The sequence below is a fragment of the Cheilinus undulatus genome, linkage group 9, assembly GCF_018320785.1.
Source record: "Cheilinus undulatus linkage group 9, ASM1832078v1, whole genome shotgun sequence".
Lineage (NCBI taxonomy): Eukaryota > Metazoa > Chordata > Actinopteri > Labriformes > Labridae > Cheilinus > Cheilinus undulatus.
The window spans coordinates 1,066,303-1,094,168 of record NC_054873.1 but is presented as its reverse complement, the minus strand read 5'-3'; the positions used below and the strand labels follow the sequence as shown (position 1 = coordinate 1,094,168).

At 42.0% G+C, this 27,866-nt stretch overlaps 1 protein-coding gene across 1 annotated transcript; it reads left to right on the top strand.

Moving 5' to 3' along the window:
• The first annotated feature begins 49 nt into the window (after positions 1-49).
• Positions 50-27,774, top strand: mdkb (midkine b). Its single transcript, XM_041795988.1, has 5 exons — positions 50-89; positions 14,343-14,431; positions 16,743-16,916; positions 18,729-18,887; positions 27,353-27,774. Exons 2-5 carry the CDS (start codon positions 14,344-14,346, stop codon positions 27,370-27,372), a joined length of 441 nt encoding a protein of 146 aa, XP_041651922.1. The 5' UTR covers positions 50-89; position 14,343; the 3' UTR covers positions 27,373-27,774.
• The last annotated feature ends 92 nt before the right edge of the window (positions 27,775-27,866 follow it).

Genomic DNA, 27,866 nt, shown 5'->3' with positions numbered 1-27,866 from the left:
GAGAGGGAGGGGGGATGTAGAGCAGCGGCTGAACAGCATCAGAAGGCGAAGACTCCACAACTCGACTGGCTGCTCCTCTGAGACGGCAAGTAAGTGAAGATAACCTTTCTATTCTAAAAGCGTGAATGTTGACGACGATTACTGGAGGCTGCTCCAGCGTCTTCAACAGAAACTTTAAACACATTTTTAAAACCTTAATGAGAAAATCATTCAAGTTTTTAATTTACCATCGTCCAAAAATAGACCTTAAAAACAAACCAGTGAGAGCAGAATGTCAGTGAGGAGGACTGAGATGATCTCAGAGAAGTCTGATCATCAGTCTGTAGACTGAGACTCCATGGAGAGTAAAAGCTAAATGCAGCTTTAACTTTGATTTTTAATGTTTATCAAGAAAACCTATTATTTCAATCATTTATGTACATTTTTGTTTCTTTTTTTGTTGAATCAATCCTGAACTTCTCTCGTCCTTCTCCTGATTTATCAATCACTAAAATGGTCTTTAGAGTCAAAGCAGAGGAACTCCGACTGGGACGAGCACTCAGGAAAGATTATTTAAAACAGGAGACGGGAAAGGCTTTTAATTTGAAAGGGGACATTACAGGAATAGAAGTTGATTTGAATATTTAAATTTAATCTTTAAATTTTAGAAAGAAAAATAGATATTAAAAACATTTTCATTGAGCTGAGAGAAATCACAAAAATCTAAGAATTTAATAGAAAGACTTAAAACAAAAATGTAACCCTACCTCACAGGAATTTAACCCTTTATCCACTTTATTAACATATTTCCTCATGGTAATTCAGTAATAATTGTTTATTTGTTGACTTGTGACCGTGTCGTATGTAAAATAGTTGACTTGTTTCTGTCTGTTATTTTCCATGCATCATAAAGGTACAGAGAGAACAGACTCTGCGATGGTCTATGATTATTATTATTATTATTATTATTATAAAGGGAAATGCATCTGTGCTTCCTCAGAGATGAAATAATAGATTAAATGTTAGAAATGCAGCTGTTTGAGCTTAAATCTTCATATTCCTCTGGTTTTCTCTGGTAAAGTTCATCTCAGACAGTCATGTCTCTGTGTGCTTGCTGGTTTTAAAGTTGCTCTTGGTCCATTTGTTTCTGTAGTTGCTTTTTATGCCTGATTGTTGTTTTTGTCTCTTCATGTTGGATTTGCTCTGTAAAATGAGTTTCATGCATCTTCACCAGAACTCTGTGTCTCATACTATCAGGTTGTTTATTAGTGTGTTTATCGTTGTAGTTGTTGTCTTCTGAGTCTTTATGGCTATTCTGGGTTATTTCATGGTTGCCGTGGTGTTGGTAGTTGTTGAATGTCCTTCCTAGAGGCTCTAGCTTTGCTTATTAGCAGCTTTTTCTATGTAGCTGCTGTCGTATGTCTTTGGTTTGTTTCATAGTTGCTTGTGGTTCTTACAATATCACATCATTTAGCAGACACTGTTATCTAAAGAGAAGAACACAAGCAAAGATCTAGACAAGACCACACAACATCAGAAAGCGCCACAAAGTGCTTCAAGTCCAACTGGACACAGGCAGAGTTAAAGGCAAAGCACAGGAGACCAGGACAGTGCGTGCCACAGAGCCATGCTATGCTGAGTGCAGTGTTCTCTAAAGAGCTGGGTCTTTAGCTTTTTCTTGAAAGCAGAGAGGGACTCTGCGGATCGAATGGAGAAGAGTCGGGCTAGTGGCTCAGGAGCCTGATGTGCTGGAAGTACCAGGCCATGGGAGCGGATTATTGCACCAAGTGAGGTGGTGTATATTGAGAAAAGAAGGGGACCAAGCGCTGACCCCTGTAGGCACCGCTGTTGGTTCTTGGTAGTCTGATGCTTTTTCAGAGCTGCTCTTTCTCTGGTCATAGTTGCTCTTTCTTTATTCAAGTTGCTCTGGGTTCATTACCTCCGCCAAGGAGGTCATGTGATCAGGTGGGTTTGTTTGTTTGTTTGTTAGCAACATAACTCAAAAAGTTGTGGACGGATTTTGATGAAATTTTCATGAAATGTCAGAAATGGCACAAGGAAGAACTGATTCGATTTTGGGGCTGATCTGGATCACCGTCTGGATCCAGGAATTTTTTAAAGGATTCTGTACTAATGGGAGATAGGGCTAATGGCAGAGCTCTGTGCTGTTACCACTTTACGCCAGGAGATGGCGGACATGAGCAACTTCAATCCCAGCAGTAGTTTTGGTTGTGTTTCTATTCAAAGTTTTGGAGTTTATAGAGTTTGAAAGACGCACGCCCGATCGAGGAGACGAGTCGGAGCGTAACAGAGAGAAAGACAGCCAATTGTAGCGAGAATACTCACAATGCTGGGAGGAATAGAGGAATATTCACCCTCTGCCATGACTTCCAGTCGTCCGGTGAGACCAGAGGTGCATCTGTCGGCACCCGTAGCTAAGCCAATGCTTTTGTAGCTGCTGTGGGTCTGTAGTAGTTGCTATTGGTTTGTGGTAGTTCCTCTGGGTCTGTGGTAGATGCTTTGCCTCACTGTGTTTCCACCCAACTGGGGAGGGAGTAATTGATGAATGCCGTGGTGGGGGGCACATGGGGACGGATCCAGGAATTTCTTAAAGGATTCTTCACTATTGGGAGATACGGCTAATTGCGGGGTTCTGCGCTCTCTGAGTGCTTTTCTAGTTGAAGTTGCTTTTGGTTCATTCCAGTTGTTCTTGGTTCATTCCAACTGCACTTGGTTCCCTGCAGTTGCACTGGATTTAATGCAGTTGCTCTTGCTTAATTGCAGTTCCCCAGGGCTCATAGCAGTTGCTCTTGTACCACTGAGATTGCTTTGGGTTCATTGCAGTTGCACTGGGTCATTTCAGTTGCACTGGGTTCATTGCAGTTGCTCTTTGTTCATTGCAGTTGCTCTATGTTCATTGCAGTTGCTCTGGGTTCATTGCAGTTGCTCTTTGTTCATTGCAGTTGCTCTGGGTTCATTGCAGTTGCTCTATGTTCATTGCAGTTGCTCTTTGTTCATAGCAGTTGCTCTTTGTTCATTGGAGTTGCTCTTTATTCATTGCAGTTGCTCTGGGTTCATTGCAGTTGCTCTTTGTTTATTGCAGTTGCTCTTGTACCACTGAGATTACTTTGGGTTCATTGCAGTTGCACTGGGTCATTTCAGTTGCACTGGGTTCATTGCAGTTGCTCTGGGTTCATTGCAGTTGCTCTGGGTTCATTGCAGTTGCTCTTTGTTTATTGCAGTTGCTCTGGGTTCATTGCAGTTGCTCTGGGTTCATTGCAGTTGCTCTTTGTTTATTGCAGTTGCTCTGGGTTCATTCCAGTTGCACTGGGTTCATTGCAGTTGCTCTTTGTTCATAGCAATTGCTCTGGGTTCACTGCAGTTGCTCTTTGTTCATAGCAGTTGCTCTATATTCATTGCAGTTGCACTATGTTCATAGCAATTGCTCTGGGTTCATTGCAGTTGCTCTGTGTTCATTGCAGTTGCTCTGGGTTCACTGCAGTTGCTCTGGGTTCATTGCAGTTGCTCTGGGTTCATTGCAGTTGCTCTGGGTTCATTGCAGTTGCTCTTTGTTTATTGCAGTTGTCTCTGGGTTCATTGCAGTTGCTCTTGGTTCATTGCAGTTGCTCTGGGTTCATTGCAGTTGCTCTATGTTCATTGCAGTTGCTCTGGGTTCATTGCAGTTGCTCTTTGTTCATTGCAGTTGCTCTATATTCATTGCAGTTGCACTATGTTCATAGCAATTGCTCTGGGTTCATTGCTGTTGCTCTGTGTTCATTGTAGTTGCTCTATGTTCATTGCAGTTGCTCTGGGTTCATTGCAGTTGCTCTATGTTCATTGCAGTTGCTCTTCGTTCATAGCAGTCGCTCTATATTCATTGCAGTTGCTCTTTGTTCATAGCAATTGCTCTGGGTTCATTGCAGTTGCTCTGGGTTCATTGCAGTTGCTCTGTGTTCATTGCAGTTGCTCTGGGTTCATTGCAGTTGCTCTTTGTTCATTGCAGTTGCTCTGGGTTCACAGCAGTTGCTCTATGTTCATTGCCGTTGCTCTTTGTTCATTGTAGTTGCTCTGGGTTCACTGCAGTTGCTCTATGGTCATTGCAGTTGCTCTATATTCATTGTAGTTGCTCTATGTTCACTTGTTGCTCTTTGTTCATTAGAGTTGCTCTATGTTCATTGCAGTTGCTCTATGTTCATTGCAGTTGCTCTGGGTTTATTGCAGTTGCTCTGGGTTCATTGCAGTTGCTCTTTGTTCATAGCAGTTGCTCTATATTCATTGCAGTTGCTCTATGTTCATAGCAATTGCTCTGGGTTCATTGCCATTGCTCTATGTTCATTGCAGTTGCTCTGGGTTCACTGCAGTTGCTCTGGGTTCATTGCAGTTGCTCTGGGTTCATTGCAGTTGCTCTTTGTTCCTAGCAGTTGCTCTATATTTATTGCAGTTGGCCTGGGTTCATAGCAATTGCTCTGGGTTCATTGTAGTTGCTCTATATTCATTGTAGTTGCTCTGGGTTCACTGCAGTTGCTCTATGTTCATTGGAGTTGCTCTGTGTTCATTGCAGTGGCTCTTTGTTCATTAGAGTTGCTCTATGTTCATTGCAGTTACTCTATGTTCATTGCAGTTGCTCTGTGTTCATTGCAGTTGCTCTGTGTTCATTGCAGTTGCTCTTTGTTCATTGCAGTTGCCCTGGGTTCATTGCAGTTGCTCTATGTTCATTGCAGTTGCTCTGGGTTCATTGCAGTTGCACTGGGTTCATTGCAGTAGCTCTATGTTCATTGCAGTTGCTCTATGTTCATTGCAGTTGCTCTGGGTTCATTGCAGTTGCTCTGTGTTCATTGCAGTTGCTCTTTGTTCATTGCAGTTGCTCTATGTTCATTGCAGTTGCTCTATGTTCATTGCAGTTGCTCTGGGTTCATTGCAGTTGCTCTTTGTTCATTTCAGTTGCTCTGGGTTCACAGCAGTTGCTCTATGTTCATTGCAGTTGCTCTTTGTTCATTCTTCCTTTTATATCCTGTCATTATTCTGTAGATGAGCCTGTGGAAGTTTTGATTGCCTTTGTCATTGCTGCTACTCCTTGTTAGTTGTCTTTTGTCTTCTTGCAGTTGCTTTTTAATCATTTTGTCGCATTCATTTGCCTTCATAGTTGATTGAAGACTGTGGCTGCTGTTTTCTGTCACTGGTTTATTTTGGAGCTCTTGGTGACTTTTGTATTTCCTCTGGGTTCTTTTTAGTTGCTTTGTGTCTCCTCATTGTTGCTTTTAGTAGGCTTGGCAATTGGTTGGCAATGTTTTATTGCCCTCTTGTTGTTGCTTTAGATTAGCTTCTGTGTTGGGATTGAGTTGTGATAACTACTTTCTTTTAAACCTCTCTGTTGATGCTATGATTCTGTGATGTTGTCTTTTGTCTCCTCATAGTTGCTTTTGCTCATTTCTTTAGTTACTTTGGAATGCTTTCATTGTTGACTGTAGACTGTGGTTGCTTTGTTGTCTCTGTGGGTTTTTCTCGTTTGTTTAGTTGCACTGGGTTCAGTATGTAGCCCAGTTGTTCTGGGTCTGTGGTACCTGCTCTTGGTCTGTGGTAGTTGCTCTTGGTCTGTGGTAGTTGCTCTGGGTCTGTGGTAGTTGCTCTGGGTCTGTGGTGGTTGCTCTGGGTCTGTGGTAGCTGTTCTGGGTCTGTGGTAGTTGCTCTGGGTCTGTGGTAGTTGCTCTGGGTCTGTGGTAGTTGCTCTGGGTCTGTGGTAGTTGCCCTGGGGCTGTTGTAGTTGCTATGGGTTTCTGGTAGTTGCTCTGGGTCTGTGGTAGTTGCTCTGGGGCTGTTGTAGTTGCTCTGGGTTTCTGGTAGTTGCTCTGGGTCTGTGGTAGTTGCTCTGGGGCTGTTGTAGTTGCTCTGGGTTTCTAGTAGTTGCTCTGGGTCTGTGGTAGTTGCTCTGGGTCTGTGGTAGTTACTCTGGGTTTCTAGTAGTTGCTCTGGGTCTGTGGTAGTTGCTCTGGGTCTGTGGTAGTTGCCCTGGGTTTGTGGTAGTTGCTTTGGGTCTGTGGTAGTTGCCCTGGGTTTCTGGTAGTTGCTCTGGGTCTGTGGTAGTTGCTCTGGGGCTGTTGTAGTTGCTCTGGGTTTCTGGTAGTTGCTCTGGGTCTGTGGTAGTTGCTCTGGGGCTGTTGTAGTTGCTCTGGGTTTCTGGTAGTTGCTCTGGGTCTGTGGTAGTTGCTCTGGGTTTCTAGTAGTTGCTCTGGGTCTGTGGTAGTTGCTCTGGGTTTCTAGTAGTTGCTCTGGGTCTGTGGTAGTTGCTCTGGGTTTCTAGTAGTTGCTCTGGTCTGTGGTAGTTGCTCTGGGTTTCTAGTAGTTGCTCTGGGTCTGTGGTAGTTGCTCTGGGTTTCTAGTAGTTGCTCTGGTCTGTGGTAGTTGCTCTGGGTTTCTAGTAGTTGCTCTGGGTCTGTGGTAGTTGTTTTAGGTGTGCTCTTTGTTGCTTTTGGTTTTCTTTGCTATTTTTAAATGTTCTGTTGTAGTTGCATTAAATTTGTTTCTAAGTTGCTGTTGCCGGGTGAAAATTGTTTTCTTCTTCCTGCTCACGACTTTTGCTTCTCTTTGTAGTTGCTGCATTTACCGATGTTTTTTATATATCTTCGTAGCTGGTTGTAGTTTGTCATAGTTGCTTTTTTGTGGTAGTTGATTCCTGTCTCATCAAAGTTGCTTTTGGTTGATCTTGCAGGTTTTTTGGTTCATTGTTGTAGTTTTTGCTTTCTAAAAGTTGCTTTCGCTAAGTTTTGTAGTTGTGTTTGATTCCTGGATGTTTGTGGCTTCTATAGTATAGCTATAACTCAGAGTCTCACCTGAGTTAACTCAGATTCTCTTCTAAGTTAACTTGGAGTCTCTCCTGAGTTAACTCAGAGTCTCTCCTGATTAAACCCCAAATCTCTGGTGAGTAAACTCAGAGTATCTCCTGAGTTTACTTGGAGTCTCTCATGAGTTAACTCACAGTTTGTCCTGAGTTAACTCAAAGTCTGTCCTGGGTTAACTTGGAGTATCTCCTGAGTTAACTTAGAGTCCCTCCTGAGTTAACTCAGAGTCTGTCCTGATTAAACTCGGAGTATCTCTTGAGTTGACTTAGAGTCTCTCCTGAGTTAACTCGCAGTCTCTCCTTAGTTAACTCAGAGTCTCTCCTGAGTTAACTTGGAGTCTCTTCTGAGTTATCTCACTGTCTCCCCTGAGTTGACTCAGAGTCTCTCATGAGTTAACTTGGAGTCTCTCCTGAGTTAACTCACAGTCTCTCCTGCGTTAACTCGCAGTCTCTCCTTAGTTAACTCAGAGTCTCTCATGAGTTAACCTGGAGTCTCTCCTGAGTTAACTCGCAGTCTCTCCTGAGTTAACTTAGAGTCTCTTCTGAATTAACTCAAACTCTCTCCTGAGTAAACTCAGAGTCTCTCCTGAGTTAACTCGGATTCTCTCCTGAGTTATCTCACTGTCTCCCCTGAGTTGACTCAGAGTCTCTCCTGAGTTAACTTGGAGTCTCTTCTGAGTTAACTCAGAGTCTGTCCTGATTAAACTCGCAGTCTCTCCTGAGTTAACTTAGAGTCTCTTCTGAGTTAACTCAAAGTCTCTCCTGAGTAAACTCAGAGTCTCTCCTGAGTTGACTCAGAGTCTCTCCTGAGTTAACTCAGAGTCTCTCCTGAGTTATCTCACTGTCTCCCCTGAGTTGACTCAGAGTCTCTCCTGAGTTAACTCGCAGTCTCTCCTGAGTTAACTTAGAGTCTCTTCTGAGTTAACTCAAAGTCTCTCCTGAGTAAACTCAGAGTCTCTCTTGAGTTAACTCGCAGTCTCTCCTGAGTTAACTTAGAGTCTCTTCTGAGTTACCTCAAAGTCTCTCCTGAGTAAACTCAGAGTCTCTCCTGAGTTGACTCAGAGTCTCTCCTGATATAACTCAGAGTCTCTCCTGAGTTAACTTGGAGTCTCTCCTGAGTTAACTCAGTATCTGTCCTGAGTTAACTCGGTTTCCGGATGCGACAGTGAACCTTCAGATTCAGGAGGAAGTTGGTCTTAATGTTGGAGCATCCCTCTCCTTTTCTCCATGCTAAGATTTCATTGTTTTCTTATGTAAATCAGTTTCTATTCAGGGCGGGGGGCAGCGGGGGAGGGGGGCAGTAGGCGAGGGGGGGCCGACCTGCTAAGACGTGGCATGGAATCTGTGTTAGGCTTTAGAGAAATGAAACCAGGCTAGAGGAGGCTTTGTTTTGGCCCAATGAATCAGTATTCTTTTGAGGGGAAATCTAAAGAGCTCTTTCAGACGCTGCTTGGCCTCCCCCCCTCCCTCCACGTCCCCGTCCTCCTCCCCCTGCCCTCCTCCTCTTCTTCATTGATGGAGGACAGACTGGAGGCCTGCTGAGAGCCGGTTCTTTCCTCATAAAAGGCCGCAGGAGGAGCGAGAAGAGCAGGATTTGCTCTGCCAGCTGACATGTGAAAGAGCTCCTTTGCTTTAATGAAGGCCTGAAAGAGGAGCCTGTCATTTCTCAGCACAATAACAACAGAGAGCCGGAGAGAGGCTTTATGGGTAATTGACTCTCTTTTTTTATCTCAAAGCACAGCCAAGAGTCCGCACTACATTTCTGCTTGGAGCTGATGCTGCAGCCGCGTGATGCTCCTCCGACACCGCCACGGCGTTTAGACCTGAGATCCATAAATCATCCAAACAAAGAGTGAGAACAGCAACAATCTCTGCATACATTAGCCTACTTTTATAATCCCAGTACTGCTGTCACTACAATAGTCAGATTATTGGCTTTAAGGGGGCCAGCCTGGAAAAAGAGAGCAGATTTGATTTGGACTAAATTTGGACCATCTGGCCCAAGCAGACCAGACCGGGTCGGATCACGCTATAGTTCCACATTCAGACCACCAGTCCTGACATCTGCGCCAAACACATCAGGATTAGGATGAAGAGAGATGAGTGTGGGACTTTATTTTGGTAACCAAGCCAATTTAAACTGTCAGAATAAAGTTTATTATGAGACTGAAGTGTTGGAAAGTCTAAGAGGAAAATCTGGTGTTTACGAGGACTGGATTAGGGGACAGAGGGCCCCTGGGCATAAACGTGGCCCCCCCACTTATCAGAGTGAGAACAGATTAGAAGAGAGAAGCAGCATGGTGGCCAGGAGATTTAAAACGACCTCAGATACAAACAGATCAAATATGTCTTCATGGTTGTTCAGGCCCACATCACAGCCACTCTGAAGCTCTGTTTCTCCATCGTTTCCTTCGTCTCTCTCTGGTTCTTAAGGTTTGTGTCACTGTCTTAGTTTCATTAGAGGTCTTTAACTTCTCTTTAGATTTCCTTTCTAGATGATTTGTGTCTCATTACAGAAATCCTCCATCACTTTGCAGAAGTTCTGCATCGCTGTAGATGTTCCACATAACTCTGTAGATGTTCTACATCACTGTAGATGTTCTACATCACTGTAGATGTTCTACATCACTGTAGGTGTTCTACATCACTGTAGGTGTTCTACATCACTGCAGATGTTCTACATCACTGCAGATGTTCTACATCACTGTAGGTGTTCTACATCACTGCAGATGTTCTACATCACTGTAGGTGTTCTACATCACTGCAGATGTTCTACATCACTGCAGATGTTCTACATCACTGTAGATGTTCTACATCACTGTAGATGTTCTACATTACTCTGTAGATGTTCTACATCACTGTAGATGTTCTACATTACTCTGTAGATGTTCTACATCACTGTAGATGTTCTACATCACTGTAGATGTTCCACATAACTCTGTAGATGTTCTACATCACTGTAGATGTTCCACATAACTCTGTAGATGTTCTACATCACTGTAGATGTTCTACATCACTGTAGATGTTCTACATCACTGTAGGTGTTCTACATCACTGCAGATGTTCTACATCACTGTAGGTGTTCTACATCACTGCAGATGTTCTACATCACTGTAGGTGTTCTACATCACTGCAGATGTTCTACATCACTGCAGATGTTCTACATCACTGTAGATGTTCTACATCACTGTAGATGTTCTACATTACTCTGTAGATGTTCTACATCACTGTAGATGTTCTACATTACTCTGTAGATGTTCTACATCACTGTAGATGTTCTACATCACTGTAGATGTTCTACATTACTCTGTAGATGTTCTACATCACTGTAGATGTTCCACATAACTCTGTAGATGTTCTACATCACTGTAGGTGTTCTACATCACTGCAGATGTTCTACATCACTGTAGGTGTTCTACATCACTGCAGATGTTCTACATCACTGCAGATGTTCTACATCACTGCAGATGTTCTACATAACTCTGTAGATGTTCTACATCACTGTAGATGTTCTACATTACTCTGTAGATGTTCTACATCACTGTAGATGTTCCACATAACTCTGTAGATGTTCTACATCACTGTAGATGTTCCACATAACTCTGTAGATGTTCTACATCACTGTAGATGTTCTACATCACTGTAGATGTTCTACATCACTGTAGGTGTTCTACATCACTGCAGATGTTCTACATCACTCTGTAGATGTTCTACATCACTGTAGATGTTCTACATCACTGTAGATGTTCTACATCACTCTGTAGATGTTCTACATCACTGTAGATGTTCCACATAACTCTGTAGATGTTCTACATCACTGTAGATGTTCCACATAACTCTGTAGATGTTCTACATCACTGTAGATGTTCTACATCACTCTGTAGATGTTCTACATCACTGTAGATGTTCTACATCACTCTGTAGATGTTCTACATCACTGTAGATGTTCCACATAACTCTGTAGATGTTCTACATCACTGTAGATGTTCCACATAACTCTGTAGGTGTTCTACATCACTGCAGATGTTCTACATCACTCTGTAGATGTTCTACATTACTGTAGGTGTTCCACATAACTCTGTAGGTGTTCTACATCACTGCAGATGTTCTACATCACTCTGTAGATGTTCTACATCACTGTAGATGTTCCACATAACTCTGTAGATGTTCTACATCACTGTAGATGTTCCACATAACTCTGTAGGTGTTCTACATCACTGTAGATGTTCCACATAACTCTGTAGGTGTTCTACATCACTGCAGATGTTCTACATCACTCTGTAGATGTTCTACATCACTGTAGATGTTCCACATAACTCTGTAGGTGTTCTACATCACTGCAGATGTTCTACATCACTCTGTAGATGTTCTACATCACTGTAGGTGTTCTACATCACTGTAGGTGTTCTACATCACTGTAGATGTTCTACATTACTCTGTAGATGTTCCACATCACTGTAGATGTTCTACATTACTCTGTAGATGTTCTACATCACTGTAGATGTTCTACATCACTCTGTAGATGTTCTACATCACTGTAGATGTTCCACATAACTCTGTAGATGTTCTACATCACTGTAGATGTTCCACATAACTCTGTAGGTGTTCTACATCACTGCAGATGTTCTACATCACTCTGTAGATGTTCTACATCACTGTAGATGTTCCACATAACTCTGTAGATGTTCTACATCACTGTAGGTGTTCTACATCACTGTAGGTGTTCTACATCACTGTAGGTGTTCTACATCACTGTAGATGTTCTACATCACTGTAGATGTTCCACATCACTGTAGATGTTCTACATTACTCTGTAGATGTTCTACATCACTGTAGGTGTTCTACATCACTGTAGATGTTCTACATCACTGTAGGTGTTCTACATCACTGTAGATGTTCTACATCACTGTAGGTGTTCTACATCACTGTAGATGTTCTACATCACTGTAGGTGTTCTACATCACTGTAGATGTTCTACATCACTGTAGGTGTTCTACATCACTGTAGATGTTCTACATCACTGTAGGTGTTCTACATCACTGTAGGTGTTCTACATCACTGTAGATGTTCTACATCACTGTAGATGTTCTACATTACTCTGTAGATGTTCTACATCACTGTAGATGTTCTACATCACTCTGTAGATGTTCTACATCACTGTAGATGTTCCACATAACTCTGTAGATGTTTTACATCACTGCAGATGTTCTACATCACTCTGTAGATGTTCCACATAACTCTGTAGATGTTTTACATCACTGCAGATGTTCTACATCACTCTGTAGATGTTCTACATCACTGTAGATGTTCCACATAACTCTGTAGATGTTCTACATCACTGTAGGTGTTCTACATCACTGTAGGTGTTCTACATCACTGTAGGTGTTCTACATCACTGTAGATGTTCTACATCACTGTAGATGTTCCACATCACTGTAGATGTTCTACATTACTCTGTAGATGTTCTACATCACTGTAGGTGTTCTACATCACTGTAGATGTTCTACATCACTGTAGGTGTTCTACATCACTGTAGATGTTCTACATCACTGTAGGTGTTCTACATCACTGTAGATGTTCCACATAACTCTGTAGATGTTCTACATCACTGTAGATGTTCTACATCACTGTAGATCCAGGTTCTACATCAGTCTGTAGATCCAGGTTCTACATCAGTCTGGTCCTGATCCAGGTTCTATCATCACTGTAGATGTTCTACATCAGTCTGTAGATGTTCCACATCAGTCTGTAGATCCAGGTTCTATCATCAGTCTGGTCCTAGATCCAGGTTCTATCATCAGTCTGTCCTGATCCAGGTTCTACATCACTCTGTAGATCCAGGTTCTACATCACTGTAGATCCAGGTTCTACATCAGTCTGTAGATCCAGGTTCTATCATCACAGATGTTCTATCATCAGTCTGTAGATCCAGGTTCTACATCACTGCAGATCCAGGTTCTACATCACTCTGTAGATGTTCTACATCACTGTAGATGTTCCACATAACTCTGTAGGTGTTCTACATCACTGTAGATGTTCTACATCACTGTAGGTGTTCTACATCACTGTAGATGTTCTACATCACTGTAGGTGTTCTACATCACTGTAGATGTTCTACATCACTGTAGATGTTCTACATTACTCTGTATATTTTCTACATCACTGTAGGTTTTCTACATCACTGTAGATGTTCTACAGGTTTATCATCAGTCTGGTCCTGATCCAGGTTTATCATCAGTCTGGTCCTGATCCAGGTTTATCATCAGTCTGGTCCTGATCCAGGTTTATCATCAGTCTGGTTCTGATCCAGGTTTATCATCAGTCTGGTCCTGATCCAGGTTTATCATCAGTCTGGTCCTGATCCAGGTTTATCATCAGTCTGGTCCTGATCCAGGTTTATCATCAGTCTGGTCCTGATCCAGGTTTATCATCAGTCTGGTCCTGATCCAGGTTTATCATCAGTCTGGTCCTGATCCAGGTTTATCATCAGTCTGGTCCTGATCCAGGTTTATCATCAGTCTGGTCCTGATCCAGGTTTATCATCAGTCTGGTCCTGATCCAGGTTTATCATCAGACTGGTTCTGATCCAGGTTTTCTGCTGGACTTTGCTCTTTGTGAATTTTATGTGACAGACCAGTTGTCTGTGTGACCTGCTGCAGGTGCTCTGAGATAAGAATGTTACAGCACCAACGTTCTGTCATTGATCTTTCTTTTTTTTTATAAAGACACAAAAACAGTAAGATGGAAAAAAAAACTTTATTTCACTTCTGTTTGGAAAACAAAAACAGGGAAACAGAAAAGTTAAAGCACGTTGTTTTAGATTTTTCCAGATTTCCAGGTTTCAGGTGAACTTCCTGAAAGAGGCGGAGCCATCCGTCTCATTTTCCTGTTTTAAACTGTAAATCTGAAACAGCTTAGCTTCCTTACGTCAGATTTCTCTCATCAAAATAAAAGCCTGTTGGCAGTAAAGTCCTCTGACCCGGCTCCTCATAGTTTCTGCTCTCCTGTCTGTCTGAGGTCATTGTGTGTTTGTTTCTAGTCTACCTGTTCTGAAGTCCTCAGGTGTGTCTTCAGAGCTGGTCTGGACTCTCTGTGACTGTGGTCTTTGTTTTAGTCCATGTCTCTTTGGTCTGGTGTCTGTTTCTGTCTTTTCTTTACAGTCTTCTTGGCCTTTTTTTTAGCCGTGTTGCTGAATGTCTCATTTAGAAAACCCTGTGTTTAAAACCCTGGCAGCCAGCGTTGTTAATATTCTGAGAGATAAGAGATTAAACTCATGGAATGATCTAGACACAGACTCTAAGGCTGTGTTCACACTGCAGGTCTACAGGGACCTGAATCTGACCTTTCTGACCCAGATCTGATTTTATCATCAGTCTCTCTACACTGTTACGGCTCTGCTTTACATCCTCTCTGCTGCCCCCTGGTGGGCATCTGAGTCAGTCTGATGAGTTTGGATCTTACTGGTTTTCCTGATCTCATGGATCTGGTTTTGTCCCGTGACTAAAGCTCCATGCTTGTGTTTATATAGGATGCGAGGTTTGTTCTCTGTGACGCTGTTGCTGCTCCTGGCGCTGACGTTTTCCACTGAGGCCAACAAGAGACCCAAAGGGCACAAAGGTGAGATAAAAAGACTCTGATCATTTTTATTTCCCTCTTAGTAACCCTCATCCATTCAAAATTTAAAAATCATTGACACTGAAGCACAGTAAAACTAGAGACACCTGACGTAAGGGCTGGTCAGAAAGGTTTGCTGCTTCAAAGCCCTCAGCAAAACCAGCTCAGATTGGGTCGTCTATGGAGTCATTATTGTTGCAAAACTTTCCGTAAAAGTGGGAAACTGCCTCCTTACTTAGATTTTCTCTGTTGGTGCTGGAAATGTCTGCTTTGTGGCGTACGAAACTTTCTCTAAACTCTAAATGTATTTCTTCTCTGATGAACTGGCCAATAGGAAACAGGTAGAGGATGGACCAATCACGTTAGCTCTGTCTGTTGTTGCAGAGAGAGTCCCAACATTCTATCACACACAGTAAAAGTCTGAGAGTGTGTGTGTGATAGAATGTTGGGACTCTCTTAGCCACATCAAAGGAGAACAGCATAGCAACAACGGGCAGATCTAACGTGATTGGTCCATCCTCTGCCTGTTTCCTACTGGTTGCTCCATCAGCAGAAATATGTTTAGAGTTTAGAGAAAGTTTTGTACCCCACAGAGAAATATCAGAACACAGAGACAATGTAAGAAGAAGGAGGCAGTTTATAGCGCAAAGGCAGGTTAATAAGTCATGATTTAAAACAAGCTCCTGAGATTTGCAACAAGAATGACTCCATAGAACTTTGAAAATGAAATAAGCTGCTTCTGCACAGTGAAGGATGGACTGCTAATGCATTGCCATTCTCTTTACAGCACACAACTATGAGTTTTTGCGTTTTCACGTAGACAATAATGTTTCTGAGGTTAAAGCGTGCGTGGAGGAGATTCTTTTTTTCTGCGTTTTCAGAAACTGGTCCATGTGTGGGCTCGGTCTGAGGCTGATGAGAGTGTCTGATGACAGCAGGAATGTACGGCGTGTTGCATAAAGTTAAAAGACTGGAACTAGTCAAACTGATCTGTGTAACGCAATGTGAAAAATGCTGTCTAACTCCTTCCACTCTGAACAACCCTGCTTGGTTCAAAAAAGCTGGGACACCACAGCATCTTTATTCTGTCAAGTGTTTAAGAGCTCAGACCTGAGGGGAGGATAAACCTTAACGATCGAGACGGCGAGTTTTACAGGTTTGGATATGAACGAGTCTCACTAACAGCCACTAACCGTCACATTTACCCTCGGAGAAGTGACGATCCAGAGAGAGCACATTTGAATGGGTTTAATCTTTGAAGAAAGAAAAATATTTCTGTTTAATAAGTTAAATTAGAGGTTACTGAATAGTTTTTCACTGAGGACTACAGACAGAACAACATCCGGATGACAGGGCCACTGTGATGTTCCTAAAGTCTGTTTATCATTCGTTCATTTAATATTTGATTGATAATTGAATAACAAATAAATGAAAAATGCCTCATTATTCACTTTTCTGTTTTAAAAACACTTGGCAATCTGGACCGTGCCTGGGTACGTTTAGGCCTAAAAGTCTAGTACATTTGACCAGCATGAGTACACTCTTCCGTGCTTGGACGCGGCATGCTTCCCCGGCTCCAGCACAGAAGGATAAGGTGGACCAAAGCATGGCACCAATGCAAATGAAGGAGCACAAGTGCGGGAACGTGACTTAACTTGGTGCCAGTGTTTGTGTTCCATATATCATTCCAGGAAGCATGAACTCCTCAGCGATGGGCATGTGATTCTCAGGATGCTTTTCTGAGCACAACACCTGCACCAGGTTATCCAAATCAATACTGAAATCCTACTAACTGCTTACGCCCGTTTTTTCATATAACATTCTCTGATCCAACATTAATAGCAGAAGTCAAAGAGATGCAACATTGCTTGTTCATTTGATTTCGTTTCATAAATGACCACAAGAAAATGAACCATGTTTTCATTATTTGTTATTCAATTAGCAATCAAATATTAAATGAACGAATGAAACACAGATTCTCTAATCTTAAGTGTACTTGTCTAAATGTGTCCTGTTGGAAAGATGTTTCTTCCAGAGTGTGACGTCTGAAACTGTCCCGTTAGAAAGGTTGTTCTTCCAGAGTGTGACGTCTGAAACTGTCCCGTTAGAAAGGTTGTTCTTCCAGAGTGTAACGTCTGAAACTGTCCCGTTAGAAAGGTTGTGAACAGTTAGCCTAGCTGCTGCATCCTGAACCAGCTGTAAGGGAGAGAGGGGTTCTTTATGTAAACCAGAGATAGGAGGGTCACAGCAGTCCAGTCCTGAGAAGATGAGGTGAAAGCTGAACATTCCTTGACTCTTCTTCTGCCTCCTCCAGGTGGTAAACATGAGAAATCCCGGCCCATCTCTGAGTGCTCTCCTGCAGAGACTCAGTACGGGAAATGTGTCCCAGAACAAGGAGACTGTGGAGAAGGTCTGAGAGAGGCCACCTGCAAAGACCGCACCGACAAGATCCACTGCAAGATCCCCTGTAACTGGAAGAAGGACATCAGTAAGACCACGACACAAGCCTAGTAACACACACCTACATAAACGTGCACACGCCTACATTAACGTGCACACGCCTACATAAACGTGCACACACCTACATAAACGTGCACACGCCTACATAAACGTGCACATGCCTACATTAACGTGCACATGCCTACATTAACGTGCACACGCCTACATAAACGTGCACACGCCTACATTAACGTGCACACGCCTACATTAACGTGCACACGCCTACATTAACGTGCACACGCCTACATTAACGTGCACACGCCTACATTAACGTGCACACGCCTACATAAACGTGCACATGCCTACATTAACGTGCACATGCCTACATTAACGTGCACACACCTACATAAACGTGCACACGCCTACATTAACGTGCACACACCTACATAAACGTGCACACACCTACATTAACGTGCACACACCTACATTAACGTGCACACGCCTACATTAACGTGCACACACCTACATAAACGTGCACACACCTACATTAACGTGCACACACCTACATTAACGTGCACACACCTACATTAACGTGCACACACCTACATAAACGTGCACACACCTACATTAACGTGCACACGCCTACATTAACGTGCACACGCCTACATAAACGTGCACACACCTACATTAACGTGCACACACCTACATTAACGTGCACACAACTACATAAACGTGCACACACCTACATTAACGTGCACACACCTACATTAACGTGCACACACCTACAGAAACGTGCACACACCTACATAAACGTGCACACACCTACATAAACAAGCACACGCCTACATAAACGTGCACACGCCTACATAAACGTGCACACACCTACATTAACATGCACACACCTACATAAACGTGCACATGCCTACATTAACGTGCACACACCTACATTAACGTGCACACACCTACATAAACGTGCACACACCTACATTAACGTGCACACACCTACATAAATGTGCACACACCTACATCAACGTGCACACACCTACATAAACGTGCACACACCTACATAAACGTGCACACACCTACATTAACGTGCACACACCTACATAAACGTGCACACACCTACATTAACGTGCACACACCTACATAAACGTGCACACACCTACATTAACGTGCACACACCTACATTAACGTGCACACACCTACATAAACGTGCACACGCCTACATAAACGTGCACACACCTACATAAATTTCATAACTTTGACTTCTTATCTCATATTTTTACCGTCTAGTTTCATAATTTTAAATTTTAGATTCTATTTTGACCTTTTAAAGTCATGATTCTGACTTTAATCTCATGTTTTGACCTTTTTCAACTCCTCACTTTAACTTTTATCTCATATTTTTAACCTTTAAACCTTCTGATTTTTAATTTAATTTCATATTTTGATTGTTAAAAATCATGATTTTGAATTTTATCTCAGCTTTTGACTTTTAAAATTCATGGTTTCAGTGTTATATCTCATATTTAGCCTTTAAAAACATTATTTTGACTTTAAATGTCATGTTTTTACCTTTTAGACTTTTAAGTTTGACTTTTTATCTCAGAGTTTGAGTTTTTTAAGTATCATGTTGACCTTTTAATCTCATAATCATTTAACATCAGAGCCATAATTCATTCCTGGTGAAAACAAGGTTGACCTTTAATGGTTAAATGTTGACCCTGTTAGACCCTCAGGTCAGACCCAGGTTCAGAATCTGGCCCCTGCTGATTGAGTCTGACACCCCTGGCCTACACGGTCAGACTGTCCTGCTGTTAGAACCGTATCCTGATGCCCCGCCTCCTGTATGTCCCTCCAGGTGACTGTAAGTACAAGTTCGGCCCCTGGGGGTCCTGTGACACCGCCACCAACACCAAGAGCCGGTCGGGAACGCTGAAGAGGGCGCTGTTCAATGCCGAGTGTCAGACCACCGTCAAGGTGTCCAAACCCTGCTCCCCCAAAGTCAAGAAAACCCGAGGTGAGACCTGGAAGAACCCGAACACTTTACAGAGTACCTGTACTAGTTCTGAACAAGCAGTGGTCCCCAAAGTCCTCCTGGTGGTCCCCCCCTCTGGTCTATGGCAGTATTCTCAGCAGTAACACATTACCGCCTGTTACGACCAGCTCGTTGTGGGTAAAGGAAGTAACATAAAACCAGATGTAGCTGGTAAATTAAAGGTTTTTATTACAAAAGTAAAATTGTGCTTAACAAAAGTGAGGCAAACTGAAGGACCAACGAGTGCTGCTCAACGAATAACCAAATAAAACAGCGTCTAACTAGTGTGTTAAAACTAACTGGTGATACAAACTGAACATACCTCCTAACTAACTACACTGACTAACCAAATCTAATAACAAAAGAACAGCATCCTTAAACCTAGTGTGACTGAACAATAATAAAACCTACATGTGAGTGTGTGCCTAACTAAACTACTACCTGGCCCAGTGCCTCAAACAGAATCTTAACACAAGTTCTGAACACTAAACAAATCAAACACAAAGAGGCACAGAGGCCAGCTCAAACCTAAGGTGAAGCTGCGCGTCAACTGCAGTCCAGGCTTTTATGAGGGTTGGCTGATTGGTGTTGCTCCTCATTGGCTGATTGGTTCTGCTGCAGCTGCTCACCTTCACAAGCAGCACAGGTGTCAGGAACCAGCCTAGAGAGCACCCAAGCCACTCACACACACACACACACCCACACACACACACACACACCGACACTCCACAAAAGTAATTAGTTACACAAAAGGGGGGGTGGGGGGCTGTGGCCGTAACACCGCCACTATTAACACACATTTCACATTTAATACGCCCATTTTAGCCAGTTTCTGCCTCAGCTAACCATTTTTAACCAGTTTATATCAATTTTCATCCCATTTCACTAAATTTCCACTAATTTTTGCCACTTTAACACCATCTCAGCCACTTTTGAATCCCCTTTTAACATTTAATGTGTCCATTTTTGTCACTTTAATCAATTTTTGCCATTCTTTGGTTATTTTTTTTTGCCACTTTTATCTAATTTTTGGCATTTCTAACTCATTTCTGCTACTTTTAAACTCCAGTTCTCCACCTTCCCCACCATTTTTCCATCATGAACCTAGTTTAGCCATTTTTAACATATTTTAGTTCTGTTTTTAACAGAAGGATTTACATTTTTAAGAGGGCTGCCTACTACACAGATGAATTAAAATGTGTTTCTCTGATCAGAGTGGTTATTATTCAGATTACAGATAAAATACCACAGCTTGACTTTACAATGGACCAGGATTTGGCTGGACCCCAGAAAAAATTTGGGGGGTCCTCAGTCTCTGGCTCCTTTATTTTGGGGGTCCCCGGTCTCTGGCTCCTTTATTTTGGGGGTCCCCGGTCTCTGGCTCCTTTATTTTGGGGGTCCCCGGTCTCTGGCTCCTTTATTTTGGGGATCCCCGGTCTCTGGCTCCATTATTTTGGGGGTCCCCGGTCTCTGGCTCCTTTATTTTGGGGGTCCCCGGTCTCTGGCTCCTTTATTTGGGGGTCCCCGGTCTCTGGCTCCTTTATTTGGGGGATCCCCGGTCTCTGGCTCCTTTATTTTGGGGGTCCCCGGTCTCTGGCTCCTTTATTTTGGGGGTCCCCGGTCTCTGGCTCCTTTATTTTGGGGATCCCCGGTCTCTGGCTCCTTTATTTTGGGGGTCCCCGGTCTCTGGCTCCTTTATTTTGGGGGTCCCCGGTCTCTGGCTCCTTTATTTTGGGGATCCCTGGTCTCTGGCTCCTTTATTTTGGGGGTCTCCGGTCTCTGGCTCCTTTATTTGGGGGATCCCCGGTCTCTGGCTCCTTTATTTTGGGGGTCCCCGGTCTCTGGCTCCTTTATTTTGGGGGTCCCCGGTCTCTGGCTCCTTTATTTTGGGGGTCCCCGGTCTCTGGCTCCTTTATTTTGGGGATCCCCGGTCTCTGGCTCCTTTATTTTGGGGGTCCCCGGTCTCTGGCTCCTTTATTTTGGGGGTCCCCGGTCTCTGGCTCCTTTGTTTTGGGGGTCGTGGGCTGAAAAGGTTTAGACCCTCTGGTCTAAGATTTAAATTCTATGATGAAATATTCGTGTTTAGGAGGGACTCTGAGAGTTTTGCTTTGTGTGTGAAAGTAGCCCGTTAAAATGACGAGGCTCATTATGAACCATAAAGATTCATTCTTAGGTCCAAACTTTGAGATTGGGTCCTCTGGTCTCTCAGTAGGATTCTTGTTCTACATCAGTCCAAACAACCATGAGGACGGCGGTGTGAGCTCTGAAAGCTCTATTAACCGCGTCTTCCCTGCGTAATTATGATGAGAAATATAATCTTCACAATATGGCAACATGCCGACTTCATCGCTTTAGTTGGTTGTGATTTACAAACTTATCACATTTACTTTAATATTTCAAAATATCAAAACAAACACAGTTTAAAATCCTGACTGATGGGTTTACTGTTTGAATAAAATGGAAATGAGAAGAAATGAAATCCTGATCATAAGTTGAATGACAAAGTTTTCATGTCTGTAATATTCCTCTGTTCATCCCTACTGCCTTATACGTTTGGCTGAGTTTTATGGTTTAAATCGGGGCTATTAAAGTTACAGTCGAGTTATTCACCTGTTCTAATGAGCGGTTAACAGGTGCGTCATTTTAAATGAAGTTTACTCAAAGCATTGTGGGTCGTCTTTTCGTCTCTCCTTTGGTGAAGGATGCTCCAGTGTTTCCTCGGCTAAAGGAGATAATAAAGGAAGTAATGAAGCTCCTTTCCTTTTCAGCTGGAGAATTCCAACAGCCTTTATCATGGCCGAGAATAAAATACTTCGGGGTCGTTTCACTCAGTTAGGAACCTTCTGTCGGTACCTGATCCGTCCAGGAAACCTGATTTGTACTGCGCATGTGCAAACACGTGTCTACATAAATGAATTCTAACCCTAACCAGTAAACCTGACCCCAGGAAGCTAATTAATTAACCTACCCCAAAGAGCTACCCCTAAATCTAACCAGTGGAAATTAAAATGCTAAACCTAACGTAGCTTCGATAGGCTGCTGAGCGGATGTAGACGCGTGTTTGCACATGTGCAGGGTTTCTGGGACGGATCAGGTACCGACACCTTCCTAAGCAAAATGGACTTTTCGAACGGACCCCAGGTCTCACCTGCCGTGTCTTTCTCTGAGGGGTGTGGCTGCCTCTAATTGGTTGTCACTGGTAATGGGAGGGGCCTGTGTGATGACTCATCTGCTCCTCCTCTCTCTGATCATGTGACTGCCTCTCATTGGCCCCAGTTTCCACAGAGGCATGGCCACAATTGTCTGTTAGCCCTGATGAAGAACGAGCCGGTCCAAACATGCTGGATTTACTAGAACGGCTTTTTAGAATGTCCTTCCTCATTTTAATATTTCTTCTTCTTTAGTTTAGAGTGCTGGGTTTCTCTCCTTAGGATAAATGTGTCAGCGTTTGGATAAATGTGCCAGCGTTTGGATAAATGTATCAACGTTTGGATAAATGTGTCAGCGTTTGGATAAATGTATAAGCATTAGGATAAATGTGTCAGCGTTTGGATAAATGTGCCAGCGTTTGGATTAATGTATCAATGTTTGGATAAATGTGCCAGCGTTTGGATAAATGTGCCAGCGTTTGGATTAATGTATCAATGTTTGGATAAATGTGCCAGCGTTTGGATAAATGTGTCAGCGTTTGGATAAATGTGTCAACATTTGGATAAATGTGCCAGCGTTTGGATAAATGTGCCAGCGTTTGGATAAATGTGCCAGCGTTTGGATTAATGTATCAATGTTTGGATAAATGTGCCAGCGTTTGGATAAATGTGTCAGCGTTTGGATAAATGTGTATAAGCGTTTGGATAAATGTGTCAACATTTGGATAAATGTATCAACGTTTGGATAAATGTGTCAGCATTTAGATAAATGTGTCAACATTTGGATAAATGTATCAACGTTTGGATAAATGTGTCAGCATTTAGATAAATGTGTCAGCATTTGGATAAATGTGTATAAGCGTTTGGATAAATGTGTCAACATTTGGATAAATGTATCAACGTTTGGATAAATGTGCCAGCGTTTGGATAAATGTGTCAGCGTTTGGATAAATGTATCAAGCATTTGATAAATGTGTCAGCATTTAGATAAATGTGTCAGCGTTTGGATAAATGTATCAGCGTTTGGATAAATGTGTATCTCGTTTGGATAAATGTATAAGCATTAGGATAAATGTGCCAGCATTTAGATAAATGTGTCAGCATTAGGATAAATGTGCCAGCATTTAGATAAATGTGTCAGCATTTGGATTAATGTATCAACGTTTGGATAAATGTGTCAGTGTTTGGATAAATGTGTATCTCGTTTGGATAAATGTGTCAGCGTTCGGATAAATGTGTATCTCGTTTGGATAAATGTGTCAGCATTTGGATAAATGTGTATCAACGTTTGGATAAATGTGTCAGCATTTGGATAAATGTATCAACGTTTGGATAAATGTGTCAGTGTTTGGATAAATGTGCCAGCGTTTGGATTAATGTATCAACGTTTGGATAAATGTGTCAGTGTTTGGATAAATGTGTCAGCGTTCGGATAAATGTGTATCTCGTTTGGATAAATGTGTCAGCATTTGGATAAATGTGTCAACGTTTGGATAAATGTGTCAACGTTTGGATAAATGTGTCAGCATTTGGATAAATGTGTCAGCGTTTGGATAAATGTGTATCTCGTTTGGATAAATGTGTCATCGTTTGGATAAATGTGTCAGCGTTTGGATAAATGTGTCATCGATTGGATAAATGTGTCAGCGTTTGGATAAATGTGTCATCGATTGGATAAATGTGTCATCGTTTGGATAAATGTGTCATCGATTGGATAAATGTGTCAGCGTTTGGATAAATGTGTCAGCGTTTGGATAAATGTGTCATCGTTTGGATAAATGTGTCATCGTTTGGATAAATGTGTCATCGATTGGATAAATGTGTATCAGCGTTTGGGTAAATGTGTCAGCGTTAGGATAAATGTGTATCAGCGTTTGGATAAATGTGTCAGTGTTTGGATAAATGTGTCATCGTTTGGATAAATGTGTCAGCGTTTGGATAAATGTGTCAGTGTTTGGATAAATGTGTCAGCGTTTGGATAAATGTGTCAGCGTTTGGATAAATGTATAAGCATTAGGATAAATGTGTCAGCGTTTGGATAAATGTGCCAGCGTTTGGATAAATGTATCAATGTTTGGATAAATGTGCCAGCGTTTGGATAAATGTGCCAGCGTTTGGATAAATGTGCCAGCGTTTGGATAAATGTGCCAGCGTTTGGATTAATGTATCAATGTTTGGATAAATGTGCCAGCGTTTGGATAAATGTGCCAGCGTTTGGATTAATGTATCAATGTTTGGATAAATGTGCCAGCGTTTGGATAAATGTGCCAGCGTTTGGATAAATGTGTCAGCGTTTGGATAAATGTGTCAACATTTGGATAAATGTATCAACGTTTGGATAAATGTGTCAGCATTTAGATAAATGTGTCAGCATTTGGATAAATGTATCAACGTTTGGATAAATGTGCCAGCGTTTGGATAAATGTGTCAGCGTTTGGATAAATGTGTATAAGCGTTTGGATAAATGTGTCAACATTTGGATAAATGTATCAACGTTTGGATAAATGTGTCAGCATTTAGATAAATGTGTCAACATTTGGATAAATGTATCAACGTTTGGATAAATGTGTCAGCATTTAGATAAATGTGTCAGCGTTTGGATAAATGTATCAACGTTTGGATAAATGTGTCAACGTTTGGATAAATGTATAAGCATTAGGATAAATGTGCCAGCATTTAGATAAATGTGTCAGCATTAGGATAAATGTGCCAGCATTTAGATAAATGTGTCAGCATTTGGATTAATGTATCAACGTTTGGATAAATGTGCCAGCGTTTGGATTAATGTATCAACGTTTGGATAAATGTGCCAGCGTTTGGATTAATGTATCAACGTTTGGATAAATGTGTCAGTGTTTGGATAAATGTGTCAGCGTTCGGATAAATGTGTATCTCGTTTGGATAAATGTGTCAGCATTTGGATAAATGTGTCAACGTTTGGATAAATGTGTATCAACGTTTGGATAAATGTGTCAGCATTTGGATAAATGTATCAACGTTTGGATAAATGTGCCAGCGTTTGGATTAATGTATCAACGTTTGGATAAATGTGTCAGTGTTTGGATAAATGTGTCAGCGTTCGGATAAATGTGTATCTCGTTTGGATAAATGTGTCAGCATTTGGATAAATGTGTCAGCATTTGGATAAATGTGTCAACGTTTGGATAAATGTGTATCAACGTTTGGATAAATGTGTCAGCATTTGGATAAATGTGTCAGCGTTTGGATAAATGTGTATCTCGTTTGGATAAATGTGTCATCGTTTGGATAAATGTGTCAGCGTTTGGATAAATGTGTCAGCGTTTGGATAAATGTGTCATCGATTGGATAAATGTGTCAGCGTTTGGATAAATGTGTCATCGATTGGATAAATGTGTCATCGTTTGGATAAATGTGTCATCGATTGGATAAATGTGTCAGCGTTTGGATAAATGTGTCAGCGTTTGGATAAATGTGTCATCGTTTGGATAAATGTGTCATCGTTTGGATAAATGTGTCATCGATTGGATAAATGTGTATCAGCGTTTGGGTAAATGTGTCAGCGTTAGGATAAATGTGTATCAGCGTTAGGATAAATGTGTATCAGCGTTTGGATAAATGTGTCAGTGTTTGGATAAATGTGTCATCGTTTGGATAAATGTGTCAGCGTTTGGATAAATGTGTCAGTGTTTGGATAAATGTGTCAGCGTTTGGATAAATGTGTCAGCGTTTGGATAAATGTGTCATCGATTGGATAAATGTGTATCAGCGTTTGGGTAAATGTGTCAGCGTTAGGATAAATGTGTCAGTGTTTGGATAAATGTGTCATCGATTGGATAAATGTGTATCAGCGTTTGGGTAAATGTGTCAGCGTTAGGATAAATGTGTCAGCGTTTGGATAAATGTGTCATCGATTGGATAAATGTGTATCAGCGTTTGGGTAAATGTGTCAGCGTTTGGATAAATGTGTCAGTGTTTGGATAAATGTGTATCAGCGTTTGGGTAAATGTGTCAGCGTTTGGATAAATGTGTCAGCGTTTGGATAAATGTGTCATCGTTTGGATAAATGTGTCAGTGTTTGGATAAAAGAACAGGAGAGAAGACGACACCGGCTCAGCTACAGGGAAAAGGAACTCATCATGGATTGTAAAGAAGATAAGGGAAGAGTAGAAGTTAATGTTAGGGTCCTTTATTTATGATGTCACTAGCCGTGTTTACATTAACAAAATAAAATTAAGTTTTCTAAAATGTATTTCTTAAAATTAGACTCAGTAAAATTGCTTTTTGAATGTGTTTCTGTTGAAGGGAGTTTTGGGCATGAGCCTCATAATTCTCCTAAAATCTCTGGTGTGAGTGTGCTGTCTGTCTGCGTGTGTCGGTACGTTATGATTCCATCTACAGCTGTCGGGGTCATTTTGAACAGAAGTTCAGAGGTCAAGTCTGAATGTATGGCAAAGCCACGCCTAAGGGTTTAAGTATGATGTCAGGAAAAGTCTCGTCTCTTCTTCTGTCCACACGTACCGCGCCTCAGAGAGAACTGGTCATGTGACACCGTACGTCACGTCCTGACGTATGAATGTGGAAAAAGTGTTTCCATCACACTTTAGCGATAAATTTCTATATGGAAACATCTGAAAAACCTCCTCATGAGAGGGGAGAAACTTTTCAGTGATATTTAAGAGTTTTTTCAGTTTTTTATTGCTCTTTTTAAATTTTTCACTTTTCTAAGGGAAATGGAAACGCAGCTACTGATGTGGCGTTCCTCAGGGTTCTAGTCTCAGTCCTTTAAAGGTTCCTGTCTCCTCCTAAAGAGGACCATGTCATTAAACCTGGTTCTGATTCTGATCTACCATGGGGGAGGCGCCCTGGGACATGGACTATAATCCAGATAAAGGTCCGAGCGGAGCTCAGACCTCGGCTCCTCTCTCTCATGCATGTAGTTTAAAGGAATCACTTTTTCAGGCTTTTCTAGCATAAACGTGCCCCAGGCCTGTCCACAATCCCCTCAAGTTGGGGATCCTCTCCTGATCCTCCTATCAGCTGAAGGCTGAGAGGAAGATCAGGAAGACCGCATCCATTTCTTAAGGGGCGGAGTCAGACAACTCATTAACATTTAAAGCCACAGACACAGAAACGGCTGGTTCTGCGCAGGGCTGAAACAGAGGGGTTTATAGACATGCAGAAATAAATACTAGAGTGATTTTACAGCAACGACCTTCACAGGCACGTTCTGAGGACCTCTGAGAACAATATAAACTTGTCTTAAAGGGTAAAATATGTGACCTTTAATATTTATTTAACCGTCTCTCTCTCCTCCAGGGGACAAAAAGTCAAACTGATGGAAGAAGCGAGGCTCAGAAGACGGCGGGATCTCTTTCTCCTCCTCCAGCCGAACAATCTTCCTCCTCCTCTTCATCAAACACAAAAACCGAGAGACTCCTCCAGAAACACCAACCACCTTTGACCCTGCTGTTTTTGTCTGTGTTTGAAGTGTGAAAGCTTTCCCGCCTTAGATGACGGTGGAATAATCCTCCTTAGAGCTCCTAGTTTAACCCTTTGATTTAGTCCTAAAGTTTGACTCTAGTTTCAGAGAAATTAACATCCAGGTGACGCCCGGAAGTTTCTAGAATGTCAGTGAATTAACAGCATGGATGGATCCTTATAAATCTATTTTTGGACTGTAGATGACCCACGTTACAGGATGACTCTGTACAAATGAACAAATTAAAGACTGTACATTGTTTTGGTGAAGACTTCCTGTCTGCTTCATTTTTGTGCATAAAATATGAATCAGAATTTCAAAAGAGGTGAAGAACAGAGAGGGTTAAGGATG

Excerpts from the sequence above, each read along its gene's own strand:
- mdkb (XM_041795988.1), top strand. The coding sequence starts at position 14,344 with ATGCGAGGTTTGTTCTCTGTGACGCTGTTGCTGCTCCTGGCGCTGACG. Across the intron at positions 14,432-16,742 it reads GAGACCCAAAGGGCACAAAG|GTGGTAAACATGAGAAATCC; the intron begins GTGAGATAAAAA and ends TGCCTCCTCCAG. Across the intron at positions 16,917-18,728 it reads TAACTGGAAGAAGGACATCA|GTGACTGTAAGTACAAGTTC; the intron begins GTAAGACCACGA and ends ATGTCCCTCCAG.